Below are 20,318 nucleotides of genomic sequence, written 5' to 3' on the forward strand. Positions count from 1 at the left end.
TTATAAAGTAGATTTAAAACAGTCAACTGGCAATTACCTACACCGAATTATCCCTCATTATCTCAGGCCAGAATTTCTGTATGGTCTTTTAGCCGACCTTCTAAATGAGAAACTCTCAGCCAGCCATTCCAATCTGCCAAATCAGTGGTCCTAAAAGCCCGTCTTTATTACCCGTCTTCTAATATGTATTGAGCACCTGCTATGTTCAAGGCACCAGAGTGAGGGCTGTGAGGTCTCAACACCTTTGCCTGGCTTTCCGAGCTCTTTGTAATCTGGATTTCACCTTACGTATCTCATTTCCCTCCACGCCCCAGAGACTGGCCTGCCATGCTCTAACTGGACTGACGTTACTGTTCCAAGGATAAGCCACACTCACTCTTGCGTCCAAGCCTGGAGTGCCTCTCCCAGTTCCTCCACATTTTCCAGTCCTCTCTGTCCTTCAAGGTCAGGATCAAGTGACGTCTGCTCCATGAAAACAATCTCTGAACACATTACTGTAATTGCGCTCTTTCCCCACAAAACAGTATCTCTTGCCCCCCTCCACTGCCACCGCCCTGATGCAGGCCACCCACCGTCCCCCGCCAAGAGTGCTGTCCCAGCCTCTTGACAGGTCTGCCTCCTTCTGCCTGACCTCCCAGCAGCCTGATCTCAACCCGTTCGTCTTCCAGAGGGATCACGGTGAAAAGGAAGTCAGGTCTGTCAGTCTGCTCAGCACCCTGCAGGGGCTCCCCTGTGCCCCGCACCCCACTGCCATCAGTGTCCCCCCTCCTCCTCTCCCTGTCTGCCTCTCCCCCTCGGCCCCGGCCACACCCGCCTCCTTGCTATTCCTCCCCTCTTCCTTTGTGCTTCCGCTCTAGTTCTTGCTTCTTCCTGGAACCCTCTTCCTCGGACACCTTGGCTGACTCAGCTCCTTGTAATCTTTGCTCAGCTGTTACCTTTGAGTGAGGACTGCCTTGACCCCCCTACTGAATTCTCTCTCTCCCCCCGCCCCTCCCCCGACTGTACATTTTCTTATTTCTAAAGCGTTCATCGTCATCTAACCTACCGTGTAACTTACTTATTTATCGTGTTTATTGGCCACTTTATCCCACTAGCCTATTAGCCCAGTGAAGGCAGAGATCCTTGTCTAGTTTGCTAACCCGCCAATGTCCCAAGTGTGGTGAACAGTGGGGCTTGTTCATACTTGTTAAATGAAAGAATACACTTCTCTAACATGTTTGATCTGTATCACACTATTTGGCCCTTAATTGGAGGCCATCTGATCTTATTTTCTGTTTTATACATTCCCTAAGCCAAATTATATAGTCACTGAGAAGATCCAAGTTTTATTCTTCTTTATTCAACCAGTATCTAACACATAATAGGTGTCTAGTAAGTTCTTGTTGACTTATTAAGACCACACCGATCTCCTGGTGTACCTCAGCAGCTCGCTGGAATCTGTTTAGTACGTGAAAACAAAAGTTTAGTGTACGCTAAATAATATTCTAAAACCGATGCTAATATAAACAAACCAACAATATTATAGTGTATGCTGAAAACCAGGTACAAATGTATTTTGAATTACTTAGAGTTTTTTGTGCCGTGGCCTTCCACTGGTTTGAATATTATTAGCTGAATGCCATTTGGAAATTAATTTGAATGTTGTAAGTTTGTGAATTATCCAAATGCCTGGCTTCTTCTGCAAGTCTGCCTGCCTTTGGATACTTTCAGTGTTCATTTGAACTTCCAAGAGATTTATTTGCTAGTAGAAAAATAATTTATTTGGTTAACTAACTAATGTCCAATATATTAAGCCCTTAGAGCAGTGCCTGAGATGTCATTGGTGCCCAACAAGTGTTAGTTTTGTCTTCTCACCCTTAAAATGGAAGTTAGCACTTTGGGATAATGCACATTTTCATCGTCCTTGCTAGCCAACGTTTTCTATTCCCATGGTTAATTAGGTTAGACTTACTGCTTACTCTCTTCCGATCTTTTCCTTAACAGTTTTCAGACTATTTAGATATTATCTGATGGATACTTACTATTAATCATAGTTTCAGAAGAAAGAAACCAAGGTTCAGTTTCTTGTTTTGGCAAAGAGCCAGTGGCAAAGCTTAGCTACAGGAGAGAAGCTCTAGCTCCTCCCTCATGTTCAGGTCCTGTGAACACGATGACTCCCTGTACTTCTTTGAATCAAGTCACTTCTTTTGGAAAAAGTAAGATACTCATTCTTAGTCTTTTTTTTTTTTTTGCTTTGCATTAGCAATTAAATATTTTTAGTGTAAGATAAGTGGATATTATTTTACTATTGTGTTACCCTTTACCTAAAACCCTGCCTTTAGCTTCGAAAATTTTAGTCCTATTATATAAACTGTTGAGGCGTGTTTGCTTTAGTTGATTAAGATATGATGCTAATAAGACCCACAGGTGTGAGTTTGACCTGAGTATGGCCAGATTTACATAGAAACCTTTGCCATTTACACAGAAATCTCTTTGCCATCGATATAACCACACCTCTAGCCAATTACAAGGTACAGACAGTTGACCCAGGAGAAACCAGTCCACCTTGCAGGTGTCTGTCCTGCGTGAAATCTAGTCCTCTGCGGTGTTAGTTCATGTTATTATTGCTTAAATACACTCAGGTAATACAAGGGGCGCGTGGATAATGGAGACAAGTATCTTTTCCGTGGAATATCTTTATCTGTAACAAGCCAGATTCCAGTCACCCCACTGGGCTCTCATAATTCAAAACCCGGGTCTACCATGAAGTTATCCCTGATTGTTTCAGGACGTGAGGGTCTCTCTCCTCCACGTTGCAGGGCTCTCATTGCCTGTATCACTAGGTCAGTCTCTGTACTTTCTTCTGTCACCAACCATCTTTCCCCTTGGTGACTTCTCAAGGTCAATAACCACGTGCTAGTGTGTTTCTTGTGAAGCCTGAAAAACACCTTGCACACAGTTTTAGGTCACTGGTTATCTTGCTTTGAGGTGGGTTTGGTTTTGTGCTACTGATGCAGCGTGTACTGAGATGAAGATAGTTAGAGAAAGATGCCGAAGAAAAGTAAAGCAGGGGGAGGTTTGGGGAAGAGAAACATCACAGTAAAATATGATGATGACTCTTCTGAGAAGCACGGTTGATGAAATAGATGGTTGATACAAAGAAGAGTTAAATAATTAGCCTAAAATTGGTGACTTAGATTTAACCTGCTGATTTTATTTCACTTAAATGGAATGTCTCCAAAGATGACTCAGCTGATCCAAGCATATTAACTTCCCAAACACAGCAATCCCAATTTAGGCATTAGTATTTGGGAAAAGATTTCCAGCATTGTTAAAAAAAAAATAATACAGGATCTTTATAAAACAGAATAGGACTTACATGTAAGCCAAACATACCTAAAGCAAAAATGAGACGTGTAATACTCACTCCTTCAGATGGCATGTGCACCCTTTGAATTTTTTCCTTCCCTGTTTACGTTGATTTGAAAACTTCCGTTGAACATGTATTTAGCCGTTATTGTCCAAGGAAGCCAATTGAAAAAAAAATAGATAGTTTACTAAGACTTGTTTCAATACTGTCTTATAACTGCTGAATAGGAAAATTCTTCAATGAGTGCCCTGGAAATTCTATACCAGTCCCTTTAACACCAGTCCCAGAGTTTTTGCTGGGATGTAGTCAGTCTGCATGTTTCCTTCTATGACCCGCCATCCCTGATAAAGGTGGGGACAGCTGACAGCTTTACAATGCTGAGTCTTGCAGTCCATGAGCGTGATATATCCCTACATTTATTTAGATATGTTTTCAATAACATTCTTGAGTTTTCAGTATTGAAATTTCCCTCACAGATTGCTAGATTTTTTTTCCCCTAGGTATCTGATGTTTTTGATGTAAAAATCATTTTTGAATGTCACTTCCTATTTCCTGCTGGCTTATAGAAGTAGAGTTGATTTTTGAATATCAACCTTAAATCCAGCAAGTTTGCTAAGTTCTCTTGTTAACTGTAATGGTTTTATTTTATTTTGTTTTTTACAATCATGTCATCTGTAAGTACTGTGGGTTTTATTTCTCCATTTCTAGTCCTGTGTCTGTCTTTTCTTGTTAACATTGGATAGGCTCTCCAGCATTTAACGTAAGTGGTGGTGACTGTGTCCCCGTTGTTCCTGACCTGGGAAGGAGAGCTTAAATATTTCGCTATCAAATCTGATGGCTACTTTGGGTTTTTGTTTGTCTGTTTTCTTTTAATAGATAGTCTTTATCAAATTAATGAAGTTTCCCATCCTTCCTAGTTAAGAGGTTTTTTTTTTAAAATTGTGAATGAGTGTTGAATCATGTCAAACGCTTTCATATAGAATATTTTTTGTTATGCTATGATGGCTCAGGAGGAAGATTTAAAATGAAAAATGCTGCCTATGAATGTTTTAATGCCACGTGTCAATATGTTTTAAGATACTGTATGTGGGATAGCTAGTGAAAATCTGCACGTCGCCCCATAACCGTTAGTGATGTGGCGACATCTGTTTTGACATTTTTATTCTCAGTGTTTGTTTAGCTTAAGACCATTGTCTTCTCATGAAGAGTGCTTGGTACAGTAAATTGAAAACAAAAGGGCAAACAGAAGTGTAGTGTGTCACTCACTTTGCCAGACTGAGCAGCTCTGAGTAAAGCTGGCTTTGCCCTCTGGGATCATTTCAAGCTATTCGAGGTGCTTCAGTAGTAAAGCGTTACTTGAAACCACCTCCCTGTTCTCTTCCTGGCTGCGGGAGGTCCCTTGCAGTGTTTGACAGGTGGATGAAGCAAAGAGAAACAGTCCTTTGGCAGATCTCTGGCGGCTCCATCCTTTCTAAGTAGTTACAAATTTCTGGTGCATTCCTTTCATTTTTCTTCCTTTCCACTCCGGCTCCTCTCTCCCATTTTCATTCCTCTAGCACAGAGAAACCAAAACCGAACTGTGCAGAGGGAGCCGGCCAGGGGGAAATATTCCAGTTCCTTTTTTCTGACCTAAACACCGTTCTGCACTTGGTGCTGGTGTGCACCGGACGAGGCCAGGCTTCCAGCTCACCCAGAGCAACTAGCTGGTCAACAGATTTAGCCTCAATGCGTCCTCATGAGATTTGCAGTAAGTCTCCTCTTAGAAACACCTGAAGGTGGTTTTAGCAGAAGACCCAGCTTCAGACTGCTTTGACCGTGTTGAGAAGGAGGACTTGAATCTCCAGCGAAGGCAGCAGAGGAAATGATGAGTCCGGACGAGGGCACGATGCTGTAATCTTCCTTCTCCCGATACCTCAGGACGAGATAAAGCAAACTGTCTAAACGAGATGTGGCCTGCACAAGAGAAAGTGAAGTTTTAAAGAGCATAAACAAACATGGTCTTCTCGTATCTGATGATACGCCCTTTGTTGATCTGAATTTGGAAATTTGCTGTGAGACCTTCTGGCTTATTATAAGCAAGTGTGCATATGCAGATACGCATCAGAACACTTCAGCCTCTGCCCAGGATGTCACGGGGAGTGTCACCAGGACATCAGACTGCAGAAGCGTTGGATTTGGCTTTTAATATATTCTAAGTAGACAACAGAATGAAAATATATTTTCTTGTATTAAAGAAACAAATGACACACCAAGGAATCCATTTTTAATCCTTTTCTTAATTCCTGGTGTTCAAAATAAGAGGTTCTCTGTTTGGAGAAACCACAACAGAATTCAAACCCCAGCTCCAATAACTATTGACTGTGTGACATTGGGAAAATCACTTACCCCTTGCTAATTTTTTCAGTCTGTTGGTGGTAATTATAACTATATATAATCTATAGCACTGTTTACATATGTAAACTATATTACTATATATACATATATATGCTTATAAGTTACATAACAAATTATAATTTGTGAGTGTACGTATAACCTGTAAGTAATGGGTTTTATGTATGATGCCTGTCATAGTAAGTGCTTAAAATTCATTAGCTACGGTTACACTGCACTTCTGCTAATGGGGTCCAGAGTCTTTTTCCTTTTTTACTAATAAAATTCATCATACCATGAAGGAAGAGAAATGAATTGATGGAATTTATTTTTTAAATGCTTGAGTCAATAAAACAGTCATCTATTGGTCAAATATCAAAAATACTTTCTGATTTACCTTTTCTTGAAACCACATTAAAATTTTCCTTACTTTTCCAGGTTATTGCATAATAATTCCTTTTAAAAGGACTGAGAAACAGGCAAGGAATATATTTACTCCCTCTGTTAGGTGAAATCATGGGAAAATATTACTGCTTTAAAATATTTGACCTTATGTTTACTTTTATCAAAGTAACACTTGTGCAGTTTTAGGAGTCAGATCGTACAAAAAGCTTTTAATGAAGAGCAGCAACCTCAACCCACACCCAGCTCCCACTCCCGACTTCTAACTTTTTAAAACGTGTCTCCTGGTATTTACTGCTGTATCTTTAAAATAAATGCTTAGGCCGCCATTTTAAAAATTGCGTGCATTACCCACTGACTTGCTGCTGTGGAAGGTAAAACTTTGGCCCTTGACCACCACGCTGCCTCTCCCGAAACACACACCCCTCCTTCCCCGGCTTCACAGTGTGGTCATTTGTCGCCGTGAGTGACAGCACTTGTGTGCGTTTGTGCAGCGGTAACTTTGAAAGCGCTGCTGACGGCTGAGCCAGACAGGAGGCTACAGTTTGACTTCTGATCCTGAATAGCTATTCGTTTTTCTGGAGTTAATAATTCTTCTTTTTTTCCTTTTCTTTTCTTTCCTTTCGGTAGTTGCTCCTTTTCCACAGACCCGTCACTGGTTCACTCTCAGACCCTCTGAGGGAGTAGGAGCCGCCCTCAAAGCGGTCCTTGGCGCATTTCGGGGACTGTCACGCCGCCTGCTCGGTCCTCCTGCCCCGTTCTCTCTGGGCTGCTCCGGGTTGTTGTCCTGGGCCTTCCTCCCACCTCTCCCTGCGTGTCCATCCTTTGTTCCCCGGGTCCCATGTTTCCCTTTTGTTCTGGTGTGGAACTCTGCCAGAGGGCACGTGGGAGGAGGCCTCGTACTTCTGAAGGTGTCTTTATTCTTACGCTTGAGTGATGGTTTGGCTGAGTATAAAATTCTAAGTTGGAAGATTTAGGGGGAGGGGAGATTTAAAAAAAAATTGCTCTGCTGATTTTCTAGCTTCCAGCGCTGCTGTTGAGCAGGTCAGGGTCGCACTGATTCCTGATCCTTCACATGGAGCATTCTTCTTTCCTGTCTGGAGGCTTCTGGGATAGTCTCCATAAAAAGAACGTTAGTGAAGGAATCCTCTCTCTCTTGGGTTTTGCTATTGTTTTAACCAACATAAACCTTTGCCCTTAGTTACTCTAAAGGTAAAGAAAACCTAGGAGTAACTTAATAATGCTTTTCAAGTACATATGGTAAAGGGCAAGCAGAGGGTGATAAATGACAAACTCCACCAGCGTAGGTTAGACCCTCATTTCACCAACTCTATTCCATCAGGTGGTGAACTCCCCAAATGTTGCCAACCCTTCTCTTTTGTATATTATACTGGATTTTTAGTGTACGAGTCTAAGTCCTGCAGTCAGCCTACTTAAACTGGCTTCACCTAACAGTTCCTAAATGTATTTGCCTACCTGAATTTTTTTCTTCTTAATTATTTTAAAAGAAACATCATTCCCGCAGCCTCTGCAGTCTTTCCTGCAATTACAGCTTTCCTTCTCTTCTCTTTCTTCCTTCCTTTCTTTCTTTATTTCTTTTTCCTTTCCAGATCATTTTAAATCTGTACCTCATTCTCGATCCTCTTGTACCGCAGAGGTAACCACTGTAGTGTGTGTCACTGTGTTCTTTTTATTTGCATGCCTGCCGTATTTTTGTCTTGTATACACGTAACTTTAAATGAATATACATGGTATTGTCTTATAGGTCTTATTCTGTTTCTCGTATTTCTCCATTAAATATGATTTTGTGATCAAAAAATAAATTTAAAAAATCATTAACATATGTTTAACAACAACTGGGGAAGTGCCAGATAAGACACAGACTTTCCTGGCTACAGAGGAGCAGTTCAGCACTGGAACAAGTAACGAAGAGAAACTGTAGTCTCTCCTTTTCCAGAGGGCTCTTAAACAGGACATCTGTTTTAGGCGTAGTCCTGTTTGAACAATAGGCTTTGCTGGTGTTTCTTCCTCTTCCTGTCCCCTAGTGGTAGCACTGGAGGCTTTTAGCCCACCTCTTACAGGATTCTAGGACTCTGGTTACCCTGGTTACAAAAATTACCGCTACTACCAATGATTATATTTACAGAGAACTGATTGTCTGGCCCCTGCTAGATGCTTTCCATGTATTATCTAACTTAACCTTCACAGCACCTCTGTGAGGAAGGCGGGGCAATTATTTTACAGATGGGGACAATTAGGTATGTGGAGACCACAGCACTGACCAGCAGTAGGTCAGGATGCAAACCCAGGGTGCCTGACACGACCCTGGTTCTCCTCCATCTTCAGATGTTAACGTTCAGAACAGCAGCCTGCAACAGACAAACAAATAAAATACACACCTGCATTTGTTTTTAAAAAGTTTTTGAGCTGTCTTATTAATGATTTGGCACATTTTTATTTAATTCTTTTTGTTTGTTTTTTTGAGGGTAGGAGGTAATTGGGTTTATTTATTTATTTATCTTTAATGGGGGTACTGGGGATTGAACCCAGGACCTTGTGCATGCTAAGCACGCGCTCTACCACCGAGCTATACCCTCCTCCCACACGTGTATTTACTATGTAAAAACTCAGACTGATACTTTATCAGACTATTTCCTTAACCTTTTGATGAATTCAGGGTTTACTGTTTTTGTGAGAAACAAATTCTGTTACAGATTTTTTTTATTCTGTAATAATTGGCCATCCCGTAAATGGCTCCTTGCAGGAGACTTTTTTCCTTCATAAATTTGATGGCATTCCTCTGTATTAATTAAGACCAAAAAAATCTGAATCTGTGAAAATTGGCGTAGGTTGCATGTCCCTTTTTCAGCGTCTTTACATATGGGAACAACTTCATGATGCAGTGCAGAGAATGCAGTGTGGGAAGCAGAAAGCCTGGATTCTCACCGGGTCTGCCTCTAACCGTGGGCTCATGAGCAAATCGCTTTGCCTGGTTTTCTTCATCTGTCAAATGAGGAACTTAACATTATCTCAGAAAGGGCCTTCCCACTCTATTATTTCAGAATGATTTTTGTCTCTAGATCCCAGCTATTCTAACAGGAGAGGAATTAGGAAATTCCCAGGTCAGTTTACACAGCAAAATGATTTAAATGGGTCAGTAAGGAAGGGCTGGATGAATAAATTGGGATCATATTTATGAGTACCTTAAACTGAAACAAATGAGCAGAGATTGAACAAAAGCCATTAAGTGCCTCTCTAAGGTCACTTCCAACAAAGCTCCTGTGTCTGAGGCATTCTAGGAAAGGCGTTTTCCTGTGCCCGCTCAAAGTGCAGCTTAACGTGTTTCTCTAGTGAGGCTTGTGTTTGAGAATGACTCAGCCTTCGAGGTGCATTCCCCAGCCCTCTGCGCCTGCACGTTATAGGTGCTCAGTGAAGGTTTGTTGAAGTTAATTGTTGTTTAATGTAGAATTAGAAGATGAGGAGGAGATGTGTTTTTCTAACCAGTATGAAGTTTATAGGAAGTTAAGTGTTTGCCGGCTGTGGAGCTTAAGACCATCTGGGCTTATGAACAGGCTTTCCTCCTTAGCAACTGCGTCCCTAGGCAAGTTACTTCTGTATCTGTTCCTCTGTTTCCCCTTCTTTAAGGAGAATTATAAGTGTTCCTACCTCGCAGGGCTGTCGTGAGGATGAAACGAGACAGTCCAAGTGTTGTATCTGGCACAGTTCTTAGCAAAGATTTAGGGTTCTCTGAGGTAATCATTAAGGAGATGCAATATTCCCCCAGATGTTCCAGTAGAAGTTTTTCTTGTCTTCACAAGGGATAACGTGAAACCCTAAAGGTAAGCTGTAAGCTCTGGCGCTTGATTTTGTAATTCGGGGTCTTTTCTGACCCACTTCCATACTCCCAAATAATGATGCCTGGCAGATGAGGTAAGTTACTTTTGCATGATACCGGTTGTGTTTTTGTTCGAGACACATTGTACTTTGGCGTGTTGTGAAAAGTCTGCTCGTTGACTGTAACCGAGCTTAAAGCCAAGCTGAAGGTCTAGGAAAAACGGCCCACGTTAGTGTCCTTCACATGGCATCCGCCCCAAGACTTCTGCCTGCTTGGAACACATGGAAGGTTGCGAAATTGATGGATGCGCCTGTCACAGTGCACTCCTGTCACCCAGCTGGAAAGCTGAGACACTGTTACTTGTCCCTGAGCAGGGCTGTTGGTCATGCAAATGCTTTGTTCGTTGGTTGTTTCATGGGTAATTGCATGGAGTAACAGAAAGCACCTCCTCAGCTTACAACTTGGCAGAAACAGTAGCTTATGTTTTCTAGAGACAAAATTAGAAGCAGGCTCCCTTGGACCCGTCTCTGAGTCAAAATAAAATAAACTGTCTAGGGAACCACTGTGCCTCCCAGTGGCTGTGGTCCACGGAGTAACATTGTTTAGGTCAAGACGTCCCAGAGTAAGAGGACCGGGAGGAGGGAAGGAGGGGAAGGAAAATGTGTTTTGGGACAATTTGTTTTCATAGAGATGAAGAGGCAAACTGTTTTTTGTTCTAACTTTGTCCTTTCTATGTAGGGGGGAAAGTTTATAGGACCCTAATCTCCCTCCTGCAATTATCAAAAGAGAAAAACTCAGTATACGTTGTTGAGAGGATGGGTTACAGCTTAAGCTGTATTTTATTTATAATGTTGAAGACTGCATCTTTTCTGAGGAGCTTAAGCCTTAGCAAAACCAAACCATTGAGAAAGTAGCTTTGTTTTTTTCTATTTTCACAGAAAAATGAATACTTGTTCTGTTCTTCTCTATAAAATCTGATCATTCAGTTGGCCAGCGTTTATTAAACAATAACTATGCGTGAGGACTAAGGGAAAAACAGAATAATGAGACCCTGTCCTTTGCTCCAGAGCTTGAAGCCCAACAGTGGAGACGTTTAACCAGATCATTATATCAGGGGGAAGGAGAGGTGCTGAGTGCTGTGGGAACACAGGGAGGGGAGGGCATTTTTAAGGTGGAGAATTCACGCAGGGTTCCATGGAGACAGTAGCCTCTGGACCACCGTGGGGCTCCCCACTGCTGTGGGAAGGAGCCGGGAATGGTGATGAGCAGTGAGGAGGGCGACTGGAGGACGGGCCACCTCAGGAAGCAGCATGAACGGGGATGAGCAGACTAGACGGTGCCGAGGGTGTCTGCCCTGGGCGCCCTGTATGGTGGGTCCTGCCGTAGGATGTGCTGAGGACAGGGATGCGGTCTGGGATCAGCAACAGAAAATGAGACGAGGGAGTAAGTCAGACTGTCGGGGAGGGCCTTGAATGCCAAGCAAAGACTTTTTCAGTGCTTCCCCTGCTTTTCCAACAGAGCGCCTGTGACAGAAGACAGCAGAGTCATAGCATTCTTGGGGGAAGAGAAGAGCGGGAAGTAGGTGAGGACAGGGGATGTTTAGGGCAGCGAAGCTGTCCTGTACGACACTGTGATGGTTGACACGTGACACTACGCGTTTGTCAAAGCCATAGGATGTACAAGACTGAATTAAATCTAATGCAGGCTGTGGGTTTTAGTTAACAATGTATCAATATTGATTTCTCAATTTTGCAACATGTGTACCACACTAAGGCACATGTTAATAATAGGGGAAACGCAGGTTAATAATAGGAGAAACTGTGTGGTGCAGGGGGTGGGGGAAAGGAGACGGGGAAGAGGGTATATGGGAACTTTGCACTTTCTGCTCAATTTTTAAGTAAACCTAAAGCTGCTTTTAAAACTAAAGTCTATTCTTTAAAAAACAAATAAACAAAAAACTAGCATTCTTTCAAAATATGCTACAAGTATAACTTTTTTTAGGGTTTCACAGTATATCTTTAAAATCATATGAACTTTTCATTCTACTTATTGACACATAACTGGCTATTTTAGCATTAAAATTGGCCCCAAAACTGCAGTGAGATAGATGACCCCTAGGGACATGATTCCTGTATTGAGAGGCACGGCGCTGGTTGGCAGGGAGTCACTGAAGTCATATGTTAAAAGTGGAACAGAACGAAATTACACCAGTGGAAATGATGAGCAGCCCGTTTTTCTTGCAAGCCAGACGTTTTTTGCATCCTCGTTTTCATTTCCCAGTGCTTACACAGAAGCATTTAAGCCGCCTTTAGCTCAGTCGACCTTTTACTCTGCAGGCAGAAGGACTGCACAGTAGGCATCATGACAAGTAGATAAACCCACTTTAGTGGGCATCGCAGTTGAGACAAGAGAGTTCTATTTTGACAGGAAAGTCATTTATACTGAGAACAGTGGACAGAGACATAAAGTAAGCGTGCAGAGGAGATGGGCAAAGAAAATAGTGACCTGGGTTAGGTGGGTTCAGATGAAGTGGGGAACGGTAGATACAGTTTGATGGGTGCCCCATCATTAGGAGCACAGGCACTTTTCTGGTGTCACTGAGACCCAGTGTGACCTTTGGGCTATCACCAGTGCACATTCCTCCTTCTGGTGTGCAGTGTTTATGCTGCAACACAGATAGCTTCAGGTTGTTTGGGTACTTACTCATGCAGATATTCAGACATGTGGCCCCAAACACTGCCTAATGAGTCCTCCTGGAGCCGCTAAAGCACATCCACAGCCCTGGTCTCCTTATTTGTGCTTTCAAGGCGCTTTGTTTTTCTGGTGAAGACCACAGCTGGAGTCTTTAACCTCATGCAAGAGTCAGCCTTTGAGAGTTACATTCTTTAGCTCTCTGCTTGCTGGGAAAACACAAGAGGCCCATTCCCAGACACCCTTAAGAGAGGTGTCCTTCTCTAGTGAGAGCGGGGCTGTTCGCAGGATGCGACGCGGGCCTGCTGTCCACGCAAAACTATTATAGGGTCCTCTACTGCGACAATCAGGTAGGGGGTGACCTCCGTCTGTTAGGCCAACAGCCTGGACGACACTAAAACGGTGGTTAGTCCTCATCTCTCATCTTCGTTGCCCCGGGGAGATCCCTGACCACAGGCTCTCTCCGGCCCCTTTCTCTGTGTCTCTAGGAGGTTGCTCTGTCCTCCAGGACTAACGTCCCACCTGTCCTCTTCTCCATTTCAGAAATTACCATGGTTGACACCGAGATGCCGTTCTGGCCCACCAGCTTCGGCATCAGCTCCGTGGACCTGTCCGTGGTGGACGACCACTCCCACGCCTTTGACATCAAGCCCTTCACCACTGTTGATTTCTCCAGCATTTCCGCTCCGCACTACGAAGACGTTCCGTTCCCAAGAGCTGACCCGATGGTTGTGGATTATAAGTACGACCTGAAGCTCCAAGAGTACCAAAGTACGATGTCCATGTTCACCTTTCAGACCCCTGAGGCTAGAGTTGGACTAACCTCGCATTAACACTGAGATAAATGCGCCGGAGACTAAAGCCTGTAGTGAAGGCGCTTACCATTGGCTTATTCATCCGTGTATCCCTGAAATAGCGGGCATTTATGACTTACCAAAAAGCAAGATAGTATGTGAACACCGAGATCCTTCTCTCCTCCCCACCCCCATCGCTTGTCTCCTCCCTCCCTCTTTCTTTCTCTTCTCCCTTCTTTCCTTCCCGTGGGCACGTTCCAGCACGGCTACATTGCCAGGCGTACCTCCAGCTAAGAGTCTATCCCCCAAACTTAGAATTCTTTCTGCCACTTGTAGGTAGATAAGTCACAGTTTGTTACCTTACATAACTTATCACTAAATCACTGTTCCTGTGAGTCCATTTCTCCTAACTCTGCAGTTTGAACACCTGACACTGAAACCTATCTTTCAGCACAAATTTAAACGTTGACATTGTAGGCGATTGATAAATCTCCATGCCATTGACTCAGTTCACATCAAGCCATCAGACTCAAGAAAAACTGAAGCTGCGCTTTTGAAGATAAAATAAATTTCTGTGATGCTGTTTCCTTGATTCCTATCTCTTTGCTGATACGCTGGTTTTCCAAAGCCACCACCATGCAGTTGGCAACCATTACTTGACAATAAGTAAGAACTTCCTGTGTTTCTAGTTTTTTTTCTTTTTTAAGATGAATGATATACTTGGTTCTATTTACACGTGTGGTTTTCAGTCAGAGCCTAATACGGAAATTTGAGAGACCTGATCCTGACCAGCAGAAAGACGGTGCTTACTTTCCATAGGGTCTTTCTCTGCCAGAGGTCATTTTACAGACCATCTCTTCTGACTCAGCACTGATGGAAACCTGGTGTCTTACTTTTCACATACCTTCAGGCTGGGCTTACCATTGCCTTTTCATACAGTGTTCCTGCCATGTTTCCTTTGCAAGGGTGGTGTAAAAATACTTTTAAAATGCAACATATAAATAAAAATGTATCATTTCAGATCATGATGCATACCAAGTACAGCACACAGCATAGCAGAGTCACCTTAATTGTCTCAAGGACCGTATGGTGCCTGTTAGGACTTTAGTATTATGGGGTCGTGGAGGGTCATAGAACCACAAACTCAGTTCCCATCCCCGTTTGTTTTCACAGGTGAGGCTCAGAGGTGTTGTGACTTGCCTGTGATCACAAAGCCTACTTTTTCCTGTGGCTTTTTTCCCCATTCCTGAGTGCCGCTACTCTTGAATGACAAAGTGCGGCAGTGAGGTGTGCTGGAGAGATGTGCCCTGTGGCCTGCTGAGCCTTGTCTTTCTGGTGTTAATCATCTGCTCCCGTTTTCCTGTACACAGGTGCCATCAAAGTGGAGCCTGCCTCCCCGCCTTACTATGCTGAGAAGACTCAGCTGTACAACAGGCCTCACGAGGAGCCCTGCAGCTCCCTCATGGCCATCGAGTGCCGCGTCTGCGGGGACAAGGCTTCCGGCTTCCACTACGGCGTTCACGCCTGCGAAGGCTGCAAGGTAGAAGACAAGTTCTTTCCTTAAAATGAGTTGCTGAAAAGTACCTACTATTTCATTTCTATTTTATTTTATTTTATTTTCTCCTCAACATATTATTATGAACATTTTCAAACATACAGTAAAATTGAAAGAAAAGTCCCCTGTTCAGGGTGCCATGGCAAGACAGTGATGAGCTGACCCCAACCAGAACCCAAATTTCCTGAATCTCCTGGTTTGTTTTTTTTTTTTCTCACTATACTGTGCAGTATTCTGTATATATAAGACCTGACAGATCAGATGGCTGGATAGATAGATGGATGGATGGATGGATGGATGGGCAGATAGATAGATAGATAGATAGATAGATAGATAGATAGATAGATAGTCAGTCTTCATTTGAGCCTTAGAACAGTCCTATAAGGTCGAGCGTATTTATAGCCACTTTATAGGTGTTGAAATCATGAGCCAGTGGGACTTGCCCATGGTCGTCTGCCAAGGTGGCAGAGCCAGGACCAGAATGTGTATCTTACGACTCCTAAACCAGTGCTGTGTGTTCTCTTATTCCAGCATCAGGGTGAGCCATGTGTTACAGGCAGGCAAAGAGATGTGAGATTTTGGAAAGGAGATTCTATTTCTTCTCACCTCCTTTCTTTGTGAAAAGAGATCCTTTGGAAAGTTCACTTGGTAATATTCTGCCCAGTTACTAAGAAATTGTTAGTCCACTCATATTTTAAAATGCTGTCTTTTAAAAGAATTAATTCTAACATGCTTGGTGAATAAGATAGTAATTGAATAGTACTCATTCTGTACTCCAGGGCTCAGCATAAATTGTTCATAAATGTTTACTTTATAAAATAAATGCTGCTTATATAAGATCAGATTCAACCCTCAGCTGGGCTTTTTGTTCAGAATAAGGATCTATGACAACAGTTACATAGGCATTGAAACATCAGGGCTCCTTACCGAATGGTGGACCGAAAAAAGGAAATTAGTGTTTATTGACTCTCTGCTCCGAATACTGCGGAGGATGCTTCTGCATGTATCATTTTTAACCACATTCTGCCTACGTTTTCACCCCCTTAAAATGATGATGTTGAATTAGATGATCTCTAAAATCTTTTCAATCCAAAAGCTTATTACTTTAAAGGCAACTCAGTAAAGTGAAAGAGACAAGCTAGTGGTCACCTAGGCCACTCGCCCGACGTCCCTGCCGATCACATGACACTGAAGCTCTCAGTCACCTCGAATGTAAAACTGACTTCATTGGATTAGCTCCCCAGGGGCTTCTCATTTCCCTCTAAGGTCTGAAATTCCAAAATGACTCTGAAGTACTTCTGGCAAGAGATGTGCTTTCATTTAAAACAGTAAAACTCCTTCATTCTATGACTGAAACCAAACTAAAATATCTGCGGTCTTACTTGAAATCATTACATTCTCAAGGCATAGTCAGAACATGTCATTTTATTGAATTAGATTTATACAGTTTTTAACTGAATGAATTGTTGCCAAATTCTGAGAAATACCTGAAGAAATCATTCAGTTTTGCTCATCTTGCTAATTTATGTTGATGAATAAATAAAAACAGTATGGTTGGTTAAGTTTCGACAATAAATCATTGGTTTTTGTGGGCTGGTAAAGCACTTGGAAACTAAAAGTTTTAAGCAAACAGTTTCACCTTGCTTCTGTTTGCCAGATATTTGTGGAGAGTTAACACTTCTGAAATGGTTAGAAGTTGAAAGACAAATATTGTCAGTAGTTGGTTATAGTGTTAAAGCTAAGCTCTGAGGGCCTAAAAACTTAGAAGATAAAAGCACGCGAAGAAGAAAAGTAGCAGAAAGAAGAGAGAAAACAGAGGAGAAAAACCCAAGTGCCCTCGAGGTACGAACAGAAAGGTTCTAAGGCAGAGACGGAGAATAAACCCTTAATAACGCCTGGCAAACCCGGAGGAGTCCTTCACGATCAACAAATAAACAAAAGCAGTGGAGGAAAACTCAGCCTTGTGTACTAACCTGCAGTAACGTGCTAACCATTCAAAATACGGATTACAGACTTCCTAGACTGAAACGCAAAGGTTATGCTAACCTTGGAAGGGAGCATAGCCATCTGCTCATTTTATAGATAAAAATTTAAAAAAAACTTTCTTGAATGTATCATGTCTTCATTAACAACTGAAAATATACTTGGTGTTTACTAAACTTATTTACTACATTAAAACTTCCTTTTTATTTTTGGTTAAAAAAAATAAGAATAAGAAAAATGTTAGAGGAATAATATAAAATTTGGCCTAAGTTTAAGTCAGTTTTTCTCAAAGTGTGGTTTGGGGACCTCTGGGCGTCCCTCAGACCCTTTTGAGACACCCATGAGGCTGACACTACTTTCATTATAATACTAAGCTGTTATTTGCCTTCTTCACTCTCCTCCTCTCCGGAGTGTGAGTGGAGCGTTGCTGAAGCTGCACGATGTGGAATGTCGCTGCAGCCCTCATGCCTGACGGCGTGCTGCCTATGTGTTCTTGTACCTCCCAGCGTCTCAGGTTTTATTTCTATCAATAGACACAGCCCATATAACAAAAGCTCTTTGGAAACCTCAACACTTTTTAAGCGGGTAAAGGAGTGCTGACACCAGAAAGTTTGAGAACCACTACTGTAAGACATAAGGCTGAAGAAATACTCATTCTTTGCCACTTTGGAGCTAAAGGAAACTGCTGCCAGGCTCTGAATGCAGCCGAGTTAGACCAGTGGCTGCCAGTGCACGAAGACGCCGCCTCAGCTCGTCAGCAGGACTCGTGAAGATGAAGTTCACGCACGTGTCTGACTCACCTGTGTGTATTTTCTGGAAGGTGCTTTAGCAACGTAACATTTGTCATTTCAGTAGAATGTGGGATAGACCCATAATTAAAATACAGTTGACCTCAAACCTACAAACTGATTTATGGATTAAAAAAAAAATAGTTAGGCTGCTTAAGAAAGCTGCCAGTGGGTTGTCTTCCACAGTTGTACAGTGCCAGTGGAACAGGTTTACATTAGTGATTCTTGCCAAAATTCAGACAAACTAAAAGACTGGGTTTGGATTACAGGGAAATAATGATGGATTCTTGGGTTATTAATATTGCAGACTTAGGTAAAAATCACCTGTGGCTACTGGAGGATTAATATACTTTAGATCTTGCAGAGCTGTCATTTATTGCTCACAAATTGGACACTTATTTTTTCCCCTAGTAGGTTTCATCGTATTTTTGTATCTGTAGTGAAAGATCGTTTTAGAACCATAGACTTAGCTAAAGGTATAAGGGAACACACTCTGCCGTATGATACACTGTGATCTATTTTTGTAGGACCCTACCTCAGGGAGAGTTTTTAGTACATTCCCACCTGCCAGTGGTAGCTCACTGACGCAGCTTCTCTGGGCTGCCCCACTTCATGATAAAGCCTAACGCAGGTCCGACACACAGTGTTTAATCTCATTGTAAAACTAACAATACCATCCTTAGGTCTTATTGCACCTGAAGTTTTGTTACTAGTAAAGCAATGAAGGAGAAGTTGGAGAAAATTTTTTGAAAAACAGGCATCACATTCTCACAAGCAGATATGAAATCTTCAGAGTAAAAAAATACAAATGCTGGAGAGGGTGTGGAGAAAAGGGAACCCTCCCACACGCTGGTGGGAATGTAGTTTGGTGCAGCCATTATGGAAAACAGTATGGAGATTCCTCAAAAAACTAAAAATATACTTACATATTACCCAGCAGTCCCACTCCTGGGCATGTATCTGGAGGGAACTCTATTTCAAAAAGACACATGCCCCAGTGTTCATAGCAGCACTATTTACAATAGCCAAGACATGGAAACAACCTAAATGTCCATCAACAGATGACCAGATAAAGAAGTTGTGATATATTTATACAATGGAGTATTACTCAGCCATAAAAAAGAATAAAATAATGCCATTTGCAGCAACATGGATGGACCTGGAGATTGTCATTCTAAGTGAAGTAAGCCAGAAAGAGAAAGAAAAATACCATATGAGATCATTCATATGTGGAATCTAAAAAAAACAAAAAAAAGACAAAGAACTTATTTAAAAAACTGAAACAGACTCACAAACATAGAAAACAAACTTAAGGTTACTAGGGGGAAAGGGGTAAGGAGTTCAAGATTTGCAGATACTGTGGGGAGGGAAATAGCTCAGTGGTAGAGTGTGTACTTAGCATGCATGAGGTCTAGGTTCAATCCCCAGTACTTTCATTAAAAAAAATTTAAGTAAAAAACAGTTTTTTAAAGAAAGATTTGCAGATACTAACTACTGTATATAAAATAGATATACAACAAGTTTCTTCTGTAGAGCACAGGAAACTATATTCAGTATCTTGTAGTAACTTATAATGAAAAAGAATATGAAAGTGAATATATGTATGTATATGAATGACTGAAACATGCTGTACACCAGAAATTGACACAACATTGTGAACTGACTATACTTCAATAAGGAAGGAAGGAAGGAAGGAAGGGAAGAAGGAAAGAGAGGAAAGAAAAGAAGAGGAAAGAAAGAATGAGAGAGAAAGATACACATACACAAAACAGTTTTCTGAAATGGTGACTGGTGCACCTCCGTCACACCAGTTCATAGACTTCACAGTAACCAGAAGAGTGAGCTGTTGAAATTGAGCATCGTTTTATGGAAGCTGACATAATAAAGGAGAGAGTTGTTAAGGAGTGTTTCTTTACCGGTACTATGGAGAAACCTACTTTATTCTTCAAATCAATAAATAATTTTACAGAAAGACACTCAGTAAGAGCCTCCAGCCTTCCTCTCTGGATTTCTTGAAAGAGTCAAATGACTAGAAAACAGTTTGTTATTATGAACTTAGTCTTTTTTTAAAGAAAAAGTAAAAGCAAGTTCCAAGCTTGTGCTGGAGTCTGTAGGCATTCAGTTCAAGGTTTTATGTACATAGTACATAAGTGATATTCAGAATGATTATCCTTTACCATTGGGAGACCCTGAATCATCACACACACACAAAAATGTGATACTTTGAAAGACATGGTATGAGTCAGAACAAAAAATTGTATTTTAAGGGTTAAACTTAAAGACAAAACCATAATTCTATTAAAAAGCCTTCCTCTCCAGCCATGCCAGGTAAGTGAGCACTCTGCCTCACTTTTAGCTAGCCAAGCAGCGTTTTCAACCATTAACATCAGGTTTTTAAAAGTGAAAATTAGAGAAGCAGTCAAGGACTATTACAAAATACATACGATCAGAATGGCAAAAAGTTTTTTAAATTGCTCACCAATATTTATTAGTGAGAACAGTTCTGTACAGTAGCCTTCTGTGACTCAGTGAAAAAAATGTCTTTTTAATA

The 20,318-nt window shown here is 41.8% G+C and overlaps 1 protein-coding gene across 7 annotated transcripts in view; it reads left to right on the forward strand.

Annotated features, from left to right (window-relative positions):
- The window catches only part of PPARG (peroxisome proliferator activated receptor gamma), a 116,863-nt gene that overhangs the window by 60,072 nt on the left and 36,473 nt on the right, over positions 1–20,318 (forward strand). For 4 of the 7 annotated variants that reach the window (XM_072941876.1, XM_006206802.3, XM_072941877.1 and 1 more), the window contains 2 exons: positions 13,191–13,418; positions 14,812–14,981. In XM_072941876.1, coding sequence (XP_072797977.1) covers positions 13,199–13,418; positions 14,812–14,981 — 390 coding nt within the window. In that variant the 5' untranslated portion in view covers positions 13,191–13,198. Of the gene's footprint in view, positions 1–11,474; positions 11,539–13,190; positions 13,419–14,811; positions 14,982–20,318 lie in introns of all 7 variants that reach the window. The other 3 variants (XM_072941879.1, XM_072941880.1, XM_072941878.1) reach the window with 2 other exon arrangements.

Source organism: Vicugna pacos, chromosome 17 (assembly GCF_048564905.1).
Source record: "Vicugna pacos chromosome 17, VicPac4, whole genome shotgun sequence".
Classification (NCBI taxonomy): domain Eukaryota; kingdom Metazoa; phylum Chordata; class Mammalia; order Artiodactyla; family Camelidae; genus Vicugna; species Vicugna pacos.